This window comes from Amblyomma mixtum, chromosome 7, assembly GCF_055824585.1.
Source record: "Amblyomma mixtum isolate Tamu chromosome 7, ASM5582458v1, whole genome shotgun sequence".
NCBI lineage: Eukaryota > Metazoa > Arthropoda > Arachnida > Ixodida > Ixodidae > Amblyomma > Amblyomma mixtum.
Window position 1 is genome coordinate 32,389,615 of NC_143018.1, and position 14,007 is coordinate 32,403,621.

General features: G+C 46.0%; 1 protein-coding gene and 1 pseudogene across 1 annotated transcript in view; one reads left to right on the plus strand and one right to left on the minus strand.

Moving 5' to 3' along the window:
• Window positions 1-10,167, plus strand: part of LOC149335571 (immunomodulatory peroxidase-like) — a 71,451-nt gene extending 61,284 nt beyond the window's left edge. Inside the window, exons 13-17 of the mRNA XM_089553973.1 lie at window positions 4,373-4,504; window positions 5,430-5,654; window positions 6,594-6,763; window positions 7,879-7,984; window positions 10,032-10,167. Coding sequence (XP_089410099.1) covers window positions 4,373-4,504; window positions 5,430-5,654; window positions 6,594-6,763; window positions 7,879-7,984; window positions 10,032-10,167 — 769 coding nt within the window. The remainder of the gene's footprint in view (window positions 1-4,372; window positions 4,505-5,429; window positions 5,655-6,593; window positions 6,764-7,878; window positions 7,985-10,031) is intronic.
• Window positions 10,168-13,111: 2,944 nt separating this feature from the next.
• LOC149335572 (omega-amidase NIT2 pseudogene) lies at window positions 13,112-13,972 on the minus strand (annotated as a pseudogene).
• Between the last annotated feature and the right edge of the window lie 35 nt (window positions 13,973-14,007).

Here is a 14,007-nt window from a genome sequence, read left to right on the forward strand (position 1 = left end):
GATAAGAGTTATGACCTTCAGAACACTCTGATCTTTTCCGATAAGCGCGCAGCAAAAGCAGAACATTTCGGTGGAGAAAGCGAAACTTACCGAGGCATGGCTGTTGACGTTCCGGGTCAGTCTGACACAGTTTCGCTGTCGGTGCTGAAGTCTGAAGAGCCGAAGTCGTCTTCTGAATCCTCACTGCTGCTGTTCTCGTCCAAAAATGAACTCTCAGGAGCATCAATTTCTGTGGAAACGCGCGGTTTCGGCGCAGCAGCAGCGCGCGACGTCGACGCCATGGTGGAAACAAGGAGCGCCGGTCAGCTGACTCCGGAGGGGCTTCAAAAATCACCGCTTGGCGGAAAAAGTCAAACCAAAAGCGAAAATGAAAGAAGAGTTCCTTTATTGCACACTGGAGAGAGCTAGTTCTCCAGGAACGCTTCAAAAAGCGGGAAAATACGAGCTTGAAACCATCGATAGCGGGCTATCGATGGGAATAGGCGCGGACAGGAAAGAGTTAAACTATTAAGCAGACAAGGGAAGGGAAAAAAGGCTGCTCGTTATGACATACATTACGAAAGCCAATAGTCGCCGAACCAAGGAGCATAGGGGATGTTTTTTTTTTGCCAATTTGTGTAGTTATTAATTAGAGACAAATGTTGTATATTCAGTCACTTAAATCTAAATAATTAGAAAGCAGAAGAAAAAAAACACCTGCTTGCTACCGGTAGCATTTTTAGTGTTATGTATTTCTTGAGAGCTTTACAATAAAGGAGGTTTTAGCGAGCCCTTTTCTGCGTTCTCCACCTCGCCTTTCACGACATTCCTTCCTTCTCCTCTCTTCCTACTTGCATTCCGTGACTTCTTCCAGCAGTTACGTATATTTTGATACACAACTAAAAAAAACAACAGTCAGTTTGAATCCTTTCGTGGTTTGCACACTCTCTCTTAGATGTTATTATACTCCGTCTCACCAAATGTTTGCAGCACTACGAAAAGTAGAGCTCTCTCATCCAATGCGAATGTCGTGCACCACATTAGTGTGTTCTTACGCACCGACCACCCGCCAGTTATTGACAGGTGGCTCCATCCATGTTAAAGGAGGCGTAATAGTATTTAGCTTATTTCTACCTCTAACAGGTGGCGTTTGATGCCTTTTTATTATTTCATGTTTGTTTTTGGATAGTCGGACGCCCGTTCCAGAGACTGGCCCCACTTTTTTCTTTTTTTTAGATAACCTGTTCGTATAACAGATAACAGTTCCTCTGTTGTCACGTGACAGTTATTTTCAATATTCCCGTCATGTGTATATAAATTTATTTATTCCAGAGTGGTCACTACACCATTAAGCTGGGTCGAATGCCGGCCGGGACAGCCGATTGTCGATGGTGGCGAAATGCAAAACAAGCCCATGCGCTGCGCGAATGCCAACGCACAAGCGGTCAAAATTATTTCCGCAGCCCTCCACTAAGGCATCTGCCATATCTTATGAGGGACAATGTCGTTCTCTTTTTCTTTACTCTCAATGCGACAGTACTGAATGGTCCCGACTTTCGTGCGCACCTTAGCTCGTTCATAATGGTGGTTCAGCAGCGCCAACACACACAGACCAAGAAAGAGACAAGACACACACACCCCACCTCGGTCTGTGTGTGTGTGCGCTGTTGAACCACCATTATGAATCTTCACCAACTTACCCAATCTGCAGTTCTCACACAGTTAGCACGTTAGTAGGGCTCATCTCATCGTCCCCATCACAACTCCATTCGTCACTGCTTGCTGTGTCGTCCTCCAGTTTGACAGCAATAGCCGGTCCTTGGTATCGCCGATGATGTGGTCCAGTTTCCTCATCACATCTTCCTCACTGATAACATGCTGCACGTAATTCTTCCATTTCTCAGCAGTCACTTCCATGATGCCTTGCCAAACCAGAGGCTCCACGTCTTAGAGCTTAAACGTCTTGTTTTGACTGGCCACGAAACCCTTACATCGCTTCAAGCAAACTCTATCGGGTTCAGCTGGCAGTGGTAGGGTGGCAGACTGCTAGCAAAAAAAACACCTAAAAGGGAGTAAATGGCTTATCCTTTAACGCACATCCAAAAGGAGGTTTTTTTACTCCATATGTATGCTGTTTTTTATTTACTCCCTTATACCGTATTCTGCGTTTTTATCGTAAAGGCTTTCAAAATTTTTCTTACCTCAACCGCTGGCTCGTTTGCGGTGAAACTGCACACAGAGCTTGCATATTATGGTAACTTTTGTATCGTAGCAAGTTTTACAACGGTACTTACTTAGTGGAGCCGTGCATGATGCAAAAGCGTAATCATCTGCGTCGAGATCGGCGTACCGAAACCCAAAACACCGAGTTTTTGCTGAAGGGCGGCAGTAGCGCCATCTGTCTTCCACAACGATATTAAACAAGAAAAACACAGCTGGGGACTTCGCGACGTCGACCTCCGACTCTTTAGGAGAGCCACGAAAGCAGACGATATAAGCTGAATTTGATAAAATCATTGGACGAAAAAAAGACGTCAAACAATATTCTTTTAACGGCACAGCCTCGTTAAAATAGTTCTGGCATTTTTTCTGCTGAGTTGGCCGAAAATGTTCGAAGCGCTTCAGTTGAAGCAGACGAAAAGGCCGGAACGGCGTAATCAAAGGGCCCGCGCTCCTTGCAACGCTCGCCTTGGCGCCTTGTGACGCTTTCCACTGCAGAAGACAGACGGCGCTACTGCCGCCCTTCAGCAAAAACTCGGTGTTTTGGGTTTCGGTACGCCGATCCCGTACCGCCGATCCCGATTCGGTACGATGTACCCGTGAAGGAGCACAAGTGAGCAGAGATACAGCGACGATGGTAACCAAGCGGTCTTCACTCACCGCCATTATCTGACGACTGACCAGAAGCAGACGAGACGCTAGGTGGCGGGGCGGATTGCACAAAATGGTATTTTTTTACCCCATTTCGGCACTGGTGGCACAATTAACGAGTATTTGGCACAATTAACGGCACAATTATTTGGCACAAGTATTTGGCACAAGTATATGGCACAATTAACTCCCTTTCTAGACTGGAGTACATGCAGGTAAATCCTCATTTTTACTCTATTATTCCCTCATGGGAGTAAAATGAAGGACTAGTCCACCTTTTTACTCCACACTCGTGGAGTAAATGTTTTCACAAATGAAGTAAAAAGATTGGCCGCCACCATTTATACTCCCTTTTGGGTTTATTTGTGTTTACAGTGCAGGCGCACAACGAGATGGCCAGCAGCTTCTGCAATGCAGTCCACATTGTATCGGTCCCCACCTGTGTTTACGTTGTCGACAAGCTCCATGAGCTCGGCCTTCACCACGTCGCTGCTCCACGCGACACTTTTTCCGGACAGCTAAGTCTTTATGTTCTTTTTTGAGGATACTCATCCACCGCACTTTATACGGCTTCACAGCACTGGCGTGTTGTCCATCACTGTAACGCTGCCAGCTTCTTCGGGGACAACATTCGGCCCGCCTTCAACGTCTGCGTTGTCCACTGGTAAAGCGTTCGCTCGCTCACCTGGGTGCGCTCTTGATGAGCGCATTCGTACTTGAACTGACCCCACTCTCGACGCGAAGCACTTCAAGAAGCCAACTGCGATCGCCTGCTTGGGAAAACAACGCACTGTCGGTGTAGGGCACACAGGCCACACAACTGACTCGGCCGACGCCATGATGGAAAATGGCGATGCATCACTACCTCGCAGCAGGCCTCCGCACAGCTGTGTCCGTGCGGGCTTAATCTGTTAATTTCACCAGTGTTTGAAGCACTTTCTGCCATTTAAATCTACCAGTCCAAAGTATGCTTTCAATTGGGGCGTTTATTGTTTGATTAATATACTACACAGCTGAAATATTCCAGGGACTATTTTTGCGTTCCTGCAGCCCTGACTGGACGAGAGGGTTCTGCCTTTTGTAGTGGTGCAAACATCTTGTGAGGTGATTTATAGTTTGTGATGTTTTTGGTTATTTTTTTTTTTTCATTTTTCCTCAGTGTCCTTTCCCTTTCACAGTATTCCATTGTGCGATTGTTTTAAGAAGTCTAATTAGTTTAAAGATGTGTCACTCGCCCTATCGTTTGCGTTCATATTTTCTTTTTTTCTTTTGTAAAGTGCTTCTATCTGTTATGTGCAATGTTCTCCAGCAGGTCCTGTAGCATACCTCGTTTGGTCCTCCTCGCCTTCACGGCAGCGAGTGAGTGGTAATACCTGCAGGCCAGACAGAAGCCGCACTCTGCGAAGTCAGTCCCCGCGTTTTTCAAACTGCTGATCGTCGGGCCATTGTCCCCAACGATGGCTGCAGCAGCAGAATCATTTCACCGCAAACGCTTCAATGGCGCTTCATTTCTGATCTGCAGAGTTGACGAGAACGGCGCAGGAGCGGGAGCCATTCAGCTTGCGGACGTCTACTTCCAACCCTTTGCATACAACGGTGCAGCGGACGGCGTCTTCCGCGGATTCATTAGGCAGCCAATGCAGGCTACCGACAGGTAATCGCCCTCTACCTTGCCTTTGTTCCCTTCGACATGACGCGTCATGCAGAGCTCTAACTGGACAGCGGATATATGCTACCTAAGAAAGCCGCACTTGAAAAAGCTTTTTCCTATGTGCATACTATTTGCCGTAAATGTTTACTGGATTCGTGTTCTCGGAAGAAAAAAACGGTAGGTTTTTAACGTAGTTAAACCGAGTAGACGCGCGAAAGCTTGTGTTCAGCCTAGTGGGCTCATGGTTTTGCTTTGCTGGTTCGTCGGTGTGTCTGGCGACAAGACGACGATGTGCAACGCACAGCGCGAGAGTGGGTTGCAATTTAACTTCAGGCGTGATCAGCTGCGGCGATGGCATAGTGCTCAAGAGGAGTGGCCAGCGAAGCTGATTTGTTCCTGATCTGGGTTCGCAACCCAGTCGCGGCAATATTTATTTAGAGAATTTATTTATGGTTTTGCCAATATCACCCTCAAGGTCAAGCTTGACACACGCAGTGAGCCGGTCTCACCTCGTGAAGTTGTGCTTTCGCAACAAAATGACGTTGCGCTGCCTCGCTACCAAGCAGCCTGGCAATCTTGACAGGTGATGGAGCCCGCTCGGTACAAAACATCCTTAGAAATTTTGTGGAGTAGCAGGCCAGGGCCATGTTACCACCGGCAGACCTCTCTACATTTTCCTCTCATTGAAATTTCTTTCTCTCTCTCTCTCTCTCTCTCTCTCTCTCAGAAAGTTCAAATGATTTGCTTGCGTGAATGCTTGTAAATAAATCTCTTCTCTCACAGGACCATCCCGTAAGCTTTTCTGGCCGAGAGTGTACATAAAAAAGAAACAACTGGCCACTACTGATTGCCAGTTTAGGGCTACAATTTTGCAACTTATGGAATTAAAACACTCTTTTCAAACCTCACGGATTTGATTAATCAACAGGTTTGGCGACACCGCCGTTACCCACCTCCTGTTTCGGCAGCCCGGGAGCCCAACCGGCTCCGACCTGTTCGCCATAGACACCCAGAGGGGTCGCGACCACGGCATCCAGCCGTACGCTGAATACGTCAAACTCTGCCGGAACGTCAGTCTGGAGACGTTCGAGGACCTCACCCGCTTCCAGTTGATGCCCTATGAAGCTGCCGAGTTGTATTCGAAAGTTTATGAGTAAGTGCGCCAGTATAGGAAAGGTTGATTGACACGCGCAAGAGGTCCAGAAGACGAGTACGGCGTGTTGCATTGTTCCAGACGACTTGGGATATTGCCCTATGCTGTTTGGCGCGAGTAAATGTCAACGTGTCCCACACTTGGGATATGCTGCGCCTGGAACGGCTAGAACGGCTGGAACAGCGATGATAGTGGTTTAGTGGGCGTCGAACTACAGCCAGAATAAGGCAAGGGTCCTATGTTCGCTTCATCACCCGTCACTTTTCATCATTAGGTAAGAGGGATCGGAAATATTTATTGAAAAAAAACATACAACTAATTTTTGTTCCAAGATATTTTTTACCTTTCTTCTCATCTCTCTGGGCCCGGGATAACTCCACTTTGCTCTAGTCGTTTCACAAGAAGTATAAAGTTGTTGTAGGCGTTAATTTACTCACATGTGATTCGAGTCACTTGTGAATTTTACAAAATTTTCTAAGCCATCGTCAGTGACAAAGTTTCACCTCCCGCTCCTCGTACTGATTATTAAAATAACTTTTTTTTTCCCCGCGCACTGTAGCAATATGGATCTGCCTTTATGGCCTTTCTCGTGCTTTGCCTTTCGAACAATTTTACATCCTGCGATTTCTACATGTTTTTACTGCGCATTTCGTTGCGCATTCATAGTGTCTCGTATTCCGCTCACTGCGGCCATTTGCTTCTGAGTTTTTTTTTTTATCTCCTTCTGTCATAGCCTCATGAAAGGCTGCAGTATATATAAATAAAAATAATAAAACCTATTGACCGCTATACTTGTTATGCCCATCACCGATTCGGATACATTCAAAAGTGCTGCCAAATTGCACGTACTTTTTGTATGCGGCAAACTCCCGCTGGAGCCCTCCAGAAAGTCGGGCAGACACACGCAAACGAGAGCTGATCCAGGAACTCACGTCGCAGGGACGTCCGTGACATCGACTTCTTTTCTGCGGGTCTGAACGAGCCCTCAGTGCCAGGCGCCTCCATGGGAGCGACCTTCGTGTGCCTAGTGGCAGACATGTTCGAGAGGCTCAAGCGGGGAGACCGTTTCTACTACGAGCACGGAGAGCAGGCCGGATCCTTCACTCCAGGCAAGTGGCAGTATTGGCCTTTGCACAGGGTTGAATAGTTATTCGCGGTCTCATTTATATTCTATTCTTACTTACATGCATTTGATGCACTTTACGTCCCCTCTTTGAAGCGTAGTATGGTTACGAATGACCGTGTTTCCTTTGTATACCATTCATGTAGAGTGCTATGACAATTCGGTGGCTTCCTTATGATGCGATAACAACGTTGGAATTTTCGAAATGTATATTCTGGCTTCATAGTGAAAAAACTGCTCAGTGGTCGCGTTACTGTAATTGCTGACTGATGCAAAATGACGCCGAATAGTCGATTCGTCCCCAGCCTATCAACGTCTTGCACAACATTATCTATTAAACGAAATTATGGCGAAATTTTCCATGTTTTTTTTTGTCGTCATGCAGAAAAGCCATTCATTTCCAAAAAAAACATCAATGCTTTATTTTGCATGCATCGTTTCTTATCTTTGTATGTTCTTTGTTGCGTATAAATTTAGGGTCAGCTTATTTGAAGGGTCCTGTTACCTACTGGATAGGTTTGTTGTGTACTACGTCACATTATTGGTATAGACTGTATCCGTGGAGTAAAATTAGTTTTTGGCTCAAGAAAAAGAACATAAAGATGTGAAAAGACACTTGAAATCAATCAGGTTTGTTTAACACCCCTACACTATGCTGATGGGCATGGAACACAAAACCGAAATGAATTTGGCTTGACGGGCGTACAAAACACTACTTGTATATAAGAAGAGACACTGTGCAACCTTTCAATCAGTTACACAAGTCAGATGTCCCTACTCTAGAAAAGTATTCACAAGGACAGCTTTTATATATTGCTTTTCATCCTAACCTACTGAGGCCTGTGTTGTTGTAACATTTGAGCCTGCCATTTTTGTGGCTCTGTACTGTTTACAACATACTTTTTATTCCTTGCGTCTCAACTTCTTGCTACATATCATGATGATGAACGAATTTTTGAACGAATAATTTTTTATCATGAATGAATTTTTATAGCGCAAAGGCATCTGCGGTCAAAGAGCGCCATGGCACAAGTTGAAGTTGAAGGACAGATTGTGACAATTTTGATTCATTCCTTGTTTCACGTTTCCTGGTTTACGTAGAACAACTTCAGTCGATAAGGGAGACAACCCTCGCCAAGATAATCTGCGAAAACACCGGTGTAAAGACCAAACTTCAGCGAAATGTCTTCAAACTGCCAGATTCGGGGTAAGCTGTTATGCGGCGATTTGTAGTTGCATACCTACTCAGGAGATGATAAGGTGGAAACTAAAGGCGAGTTTCAGTCAGTTTTACGAACGGTGCTTCAAACCACATCACTTGATTGGGAGCAGAGATAATATCCCAGCTTATCATCTCCTTTGTCTTAATGCTGCATTTACGAACAGTCCACAATAGCGTTCACAAGCAAGCAGACAGTCCGTGTTGTGACAGTCTGTGTTGTGACAATTGCGGCTCAATTGAAACTGCATTTCATATTCTCTTCGAATGTCGAGCTTACGCCAACGAACGTGCGCACTATGAACAATGCATGCCGTCCGTCATCCAAGTGCCACTCAGTGTGGACTCTATATTAGGTCCTTTAGGCTGCTAGTGGCGGCAGCGACGTGCAATGATATACTTATTTGCCTACTTAAATGCCATTGTGTGTTTTAGATAAACTCTCAGTTGCCCGAAGACTTGATCACCCCGCTGTACATGCACTGAACTTGACTTCGGTCTCGTTCAAACAAGCCATCATGCAGTGAACTATTGCGTCACAACCCTTTTTAATGGCCGCACTCTTTTCTACCACCCTTCTTCCATCTGTACTCCCCTGTCCCTCCCCTATGCAGAGTAGCATGTCAGCGAATATTCACGCCGGCTAAAATCTCTTTTAAGGTGAAAGCCTTTAATGCCTCATACTGTCGTTAGCAGACGCGTCGGCAGCCGTGTCGGCAGATGCGTCGGTAGCCGTGTCGACAGACGTGTCGGCAGATTTGTCCGCCTTTCGGTGTCACTGCTTAAAAAGAAACTGCGCCGAGGGTTGGAATCAAACCAGGGCCTTTGGCGTTTGAAGCGGAGACGCTACCACTCCGCCACGAAGGCTCAAGGTTCGAGCATGAATAGAGGCGCATCTAGTGAATGCACGGGTTTCATAAATACAATAAAAGGAATGAAGTCAAGAAAAGGAAAAATAAAAAAAAATAAAAATAAGAAATTCAACAAAAATAAAAACAAAATAAAAATATGATATGAAAATAAGAATAGAAACAATAAAAATATGTAAAGGAGCAAAAATAAAAAAAAAAACAAAATATGCAAAAAGTAAATAAAAACAAACAGTGCGCCAGGAAACGCTTTCGGCTTGCAGCATTTAGAGAGCCAAAGTGCCCACTGAATTTTTTTCATTAAAGAGCTCTCTCTCTCTCTCCCAGCTTCAGCGGTCATATTTCGATGGATCTAAACGCAAAAAAATATAAAAAATATCAGGAAAAAACTCACTTTACGGCAGTTTTAATACATGCGCCTTATATGGAGCTGAAAAGAGGAAGGGAAGTGTATGCAACGGCCCCACGTTCAAGGGTGGCGTTGTTTTTAGGCGCTTGTTATGGCTCTCGTGTAAGATTCATACACCACAGGACGATTTCCGGCCTCCACCAAATTTATCGTGGTTGGTCAAATCCAGAGTACGCACCGCTGGACTGATTGGGGCTAAGGAAGTTTAACTGTTGAGTTTGAAAGGTGTATTGAGCTTATTAGCGGGAAGTGATACTAGCCGCTTGGCTCATTTTAATAAACAAGCTCTTCGTTGTACTCTCTACAAAATCTCACAATGGCGACGGAGTACCAGAAAGCTTTTGGTAAAGTTCCGGCGTGCTGGCATTAAGAGTTTCAGTATTGCATATAAACATCGCGCACTGTGTACGTGCACATGAATGGACGTGTGTTTAAGTGAGATGGTCGAGGAGCGCAGCAACTTGACGACGGGAGAGGTCTGCAAACGGCTCAATGGAAACAACAACATTTCCCGGAAGCAGGCTGTTTCGTGAAGTAAATGTAACTACAACATTTCATACCGTAGTGAACTGATCTTTACTATGCATTTAGCGGAGGAGCTACCGGAGGACTGTGTAAACATGGGAGACCAGTGGCAAAATATAGAACAAGTGGCGAGCACGTTTTCGTCGTGATTCTGCAAAAACATGTTTGTCTTTAATCGCTGTAGCCGCGTTCTCTCGCCTTCCAACATAAATTATCTATTTTCAATTCACAGGGAGACGGAAGTGAATTGCGAAGACCTTCCAGACATTCGACTAGAGCTTTGGGCAGACAGCAGTGCTACCAACGAAGATGACAATGAGCTCAGTGAAGATGACAATGAGCTCGGTGAAGATGACAATGAGCGTTAGCTGTTAACACGAATACATTGTTTTATTCAGGAATTAGGACCTATTAGGATATATCTACACATTAGAATACAGGTCTGTAGACTTCGGTTCATATCGTAATCGCTTTTTCCGCAGAATACTATCTTACTATTAAAACACACGTCATGTGCAGCGATGCTCACTTTGTTGTGTCCGTATTAAAAAAATAAATATTGCACAGCTTGACTTTCCGCACCATCTCACGGTCCTTGCTCGCTGTCTCAGTCCGGGCAATGCCATCTGCAGTTGCAAGCCAACTCTGGATTTTCGGTTTCAGCCGAAATAAGCTCTGCGGAGCCATTCGCCGCCTTCAAGCAGGGAGGCTGACGAAGACATTGAAAGCAAAACGGCTATTTGAGGAAACCTGAGGCCGAAACCAAACCTTGGCCGAAGAGGCTGACCGCGGCAGTCGACTATGTGATTTTAAACATACAGCAAAATATTCAAAATGGCAAACTCGAATTCTTGAGAGCGGTGTCCTTCCATGATAATGAGTTCGTTCTTGCCCAAAGTAATTATGGTACACGATGTTAATTTGGTAATCACTTGCCTAGCTAAAATTTGGCGGCAAAATTGTTGTAGCGAGAGCTACACTACGCTGTCGGTTAGTTCGCCTTGAGCCTGGGAGGCTGATAGTGCGCATGCGCGAAACCAGAGAGGAGCAGCATGGTGCGCGGCGCATGACGTCAGAGCTCGGCCGCCGCCACGGCCGCGTGTGGGGTCGTGTGGATAAACTACGTACGGGCAGCTGTGTGTATAAAAGTTGATGTGATACGACTCAGTATATTACAATCGCTTTGTTTGGGTGACGAAAAGGAGACTATAGCCGCCGCTATATGGAGGTATCGTTAGGAGAAGACCACTTCTTCGGACCCAAAAGTCGTCGCCTGGCACTTGGCCACACAATAAATATCAGAAGGCTAAACGAGCGCCAGAAACCCCTGAGCAAAGAGAAGAACGCCTTGCCAAGCGCAGACGGCAAGGTAGCTCTCGCTACGTATATCCTAGCATAGCTGAGCTAAGCCACTGCCAATTTTTTATTTATTTTTTGCAATGGCCGCCGCCTTAAGGTGGCAAATAATAACAAACCTAGCCTAAGAAGCAATCCGCAAAAAACAAAAAGTTCACGCATGACTGAATTTTTTTTCACGAGAACATCATCGTTGTGCTTTTATGTATAAGGACTTGAAATGATTTATTCATTTTTTCTTAGAAAGTACGAAACACACAAAAAAAGAAGTACAAATCCATGGGTTGGTCAAATGTTTTAGGGGAAACCCCGAAGGGGAAACCTCGCCCTACCATAAGCTTGCCGTCCCAGTTAGCTCAATTGGTAGAGCGACTGCTCCGGTGAAGCGGTGGTCCCGGGTTCGAACCCCGGACCAGGACGAATTTTTCTTTAACTACGAAGTTTTATAGAAAGCTGTATAGCTTTCCTTTGTAGCCGTATGGCTGCGCTCGGGTGGTTGCCAATGAGTAATTACTCCCTTATTACAAATCTACTCCACCTTGGGAGTTTCCCCTAAAACATTTGACCAACACAGTTCCCATTTCGAGTTATTAATCAATTCGTGCTCGAACTACCATAAGCTTGCCGTCCCGGTTAGCTCAATTGGTAGAGCGACTGCTCCGGTGAAGCGGTGGTCCCGGATTCGAACCCCGGACCAGGACGAATTTTTCTTTAACTACGAAGTTTCTGAGAAAGCTGTATAGCTTTCCTTTGTAGCCGTATGGCTGCGCTTGGGTGGTTGCCAATGAGTAATTACTCGCATAAAACTACGCATACAAATCAATCATATGGTAGCGCAAAGAGAAAAAAAGGACAACGTAATTGCTAATATAGATAAGATAGTTAAGGTAGCCAAAGATTTCTACTGATATCTAGAAGTAGCCGAAATAATGAGGACTATAATGATGGAGGCAGGGGAGTGTAAGCGTTCGACATCCCACCACGAACGAAAGACGAAGACAGCCTTAGAAGCAATTCAAAGGGGGAAAGTATCTGGTGAGGATCAATAGCTACATGTCTGTTGAAGGACAGTAAGGAGATTAAGCTAGAAAAACATTTCGCTGCGTATACAGAATGCCTCACGACCTCGAGCGCACCAGAATCTTTGAAGAAAACTAACATCGTCTTAACCCATAAAAAAGTGATGTGTACGGCTAACAGGAACACAGGCCGATAGCTTACTGTCGGTGGCTTATAGGGTGTTTACTAAGGTCACGGAACAAACTCCATCTAATGAGATCAAAGGAGAAATAAAGGAGAAGAAATGGGTATGGACAGGGCATGTAATGCGAATGCAAGGTAAGTGAGGCTCGTTAAAGGTAACGGAGTGCATTCCAAGGAACTGCAAGAGTAGCCGGGGGGGGGGGGGGGGGGGGGGGGGGCATATAGACAGGCGGATTAGAATAGGAAGTTTGCTGGTGTAAGGTTGTCGTACCTGGCGCAGGACAGGGTTTATTGGAGAAAAATGGGAAAAAGTTTCTTGTCGTTCTTTGGGTGTAGCGAGGCTGGTGATGGTGATGGTACAAGAATTTTGTGAACTGGAAAAAATAAATCAGAACTTAGGTATTCATGTTGGTCTCCCTTCGAAAGCTCTGAGTCGCCAAAATGCAGTTGGGTGACCGGCACAACGTAGCGCACATCGATGATACAGTGGCACCGTGAAATCACGTCAGTGGAGAGAACGCTGTAATTGCGCCAAGTGCAAAGACGTGCACAAAGCTGCGGTACAGAAAATAAATTTTCTCTCGCGAAAACTTTTTTTCACAAACAACGACAACAAACCACCACGTAACGCTGGTTAATGTTAAAAATCTGTTGGTTACTAGTGAGCAATGACACTAATGTCATTCTAAACTTGTAAGGCTTAGTTGCTGGGGCTAAACCATGTCAGAAAAAGCGTTAGCGCTGTCATGTCTCTTATCCCGCATTATGTGCACTGTTCGCACTGTTTATGCTCACGACGTCGTAAAGGTCGTTCCTCTTGTGTCTTGTGGTGGGTAGCTGATTCCTCATAGACTCCAATAGCTCCAGATCGACGTCGCCGAAGACTATGTCTTCGTCAGCCTCCGCCGAAGCAACGACATTTCCCATTGGGTCCACCAACATACTGTGACCCCACGTGACATACGAAGCCCTTTTATCCGTTGCCGGCGAAGCCGACGCGACGTACACCTGGTTGTCGAGAGCCCTGCTCCGTTGAATCAACTCCCAGTGAAGCGGACCCGTCACCATGCTGAAAGCGCTGGGGTAGCACAGTAGCTTGCAGCCAAGCTGGGAGTAGAGTGACGCCATTTCTGGAAAGCGAATATCGTAGCAGATACCTAGGCCCACCTTGCAGTAAGGAGTTTCGAAAGTCGCCAGGCTGTTGCCAGCCGTGAACCACTGCGACTCCCTGACAGTGATCTTTCCAGGAATGTCGACGTCGAAGAGATGGAGCTTGCGGTGCTTGGCAAGCATCTCGCCGTTGGGACCGTAGACGAGACAAGTGTGGTATAGCTTGCCATCTACCCGTTCAACCATTGTGCCGCCGACGAGATAAACGTTGTTATCCCTGGCCGTGTTCGAAAGGCTCTCGCTGGTGTCCCCAGGGATTGTCTCGGAGAATTTGTCGAAGTCTGTAACGCCACAGGAAAATCCGAAGAACTCAGGCAAGCAGACGATTTTGGCGCCCCTTGCGGCAGCATTGCTGACGTGGTCCCTGGCTCTGGCCAGGTTTTCGGATTTGCTTGCCCTCACAGGCAGCTGTACGATGGCGATGCCGAACCTCGTAAACGCCATTCTTTTACAAAAGGGAAAGCTGTTGCTTCAACTAG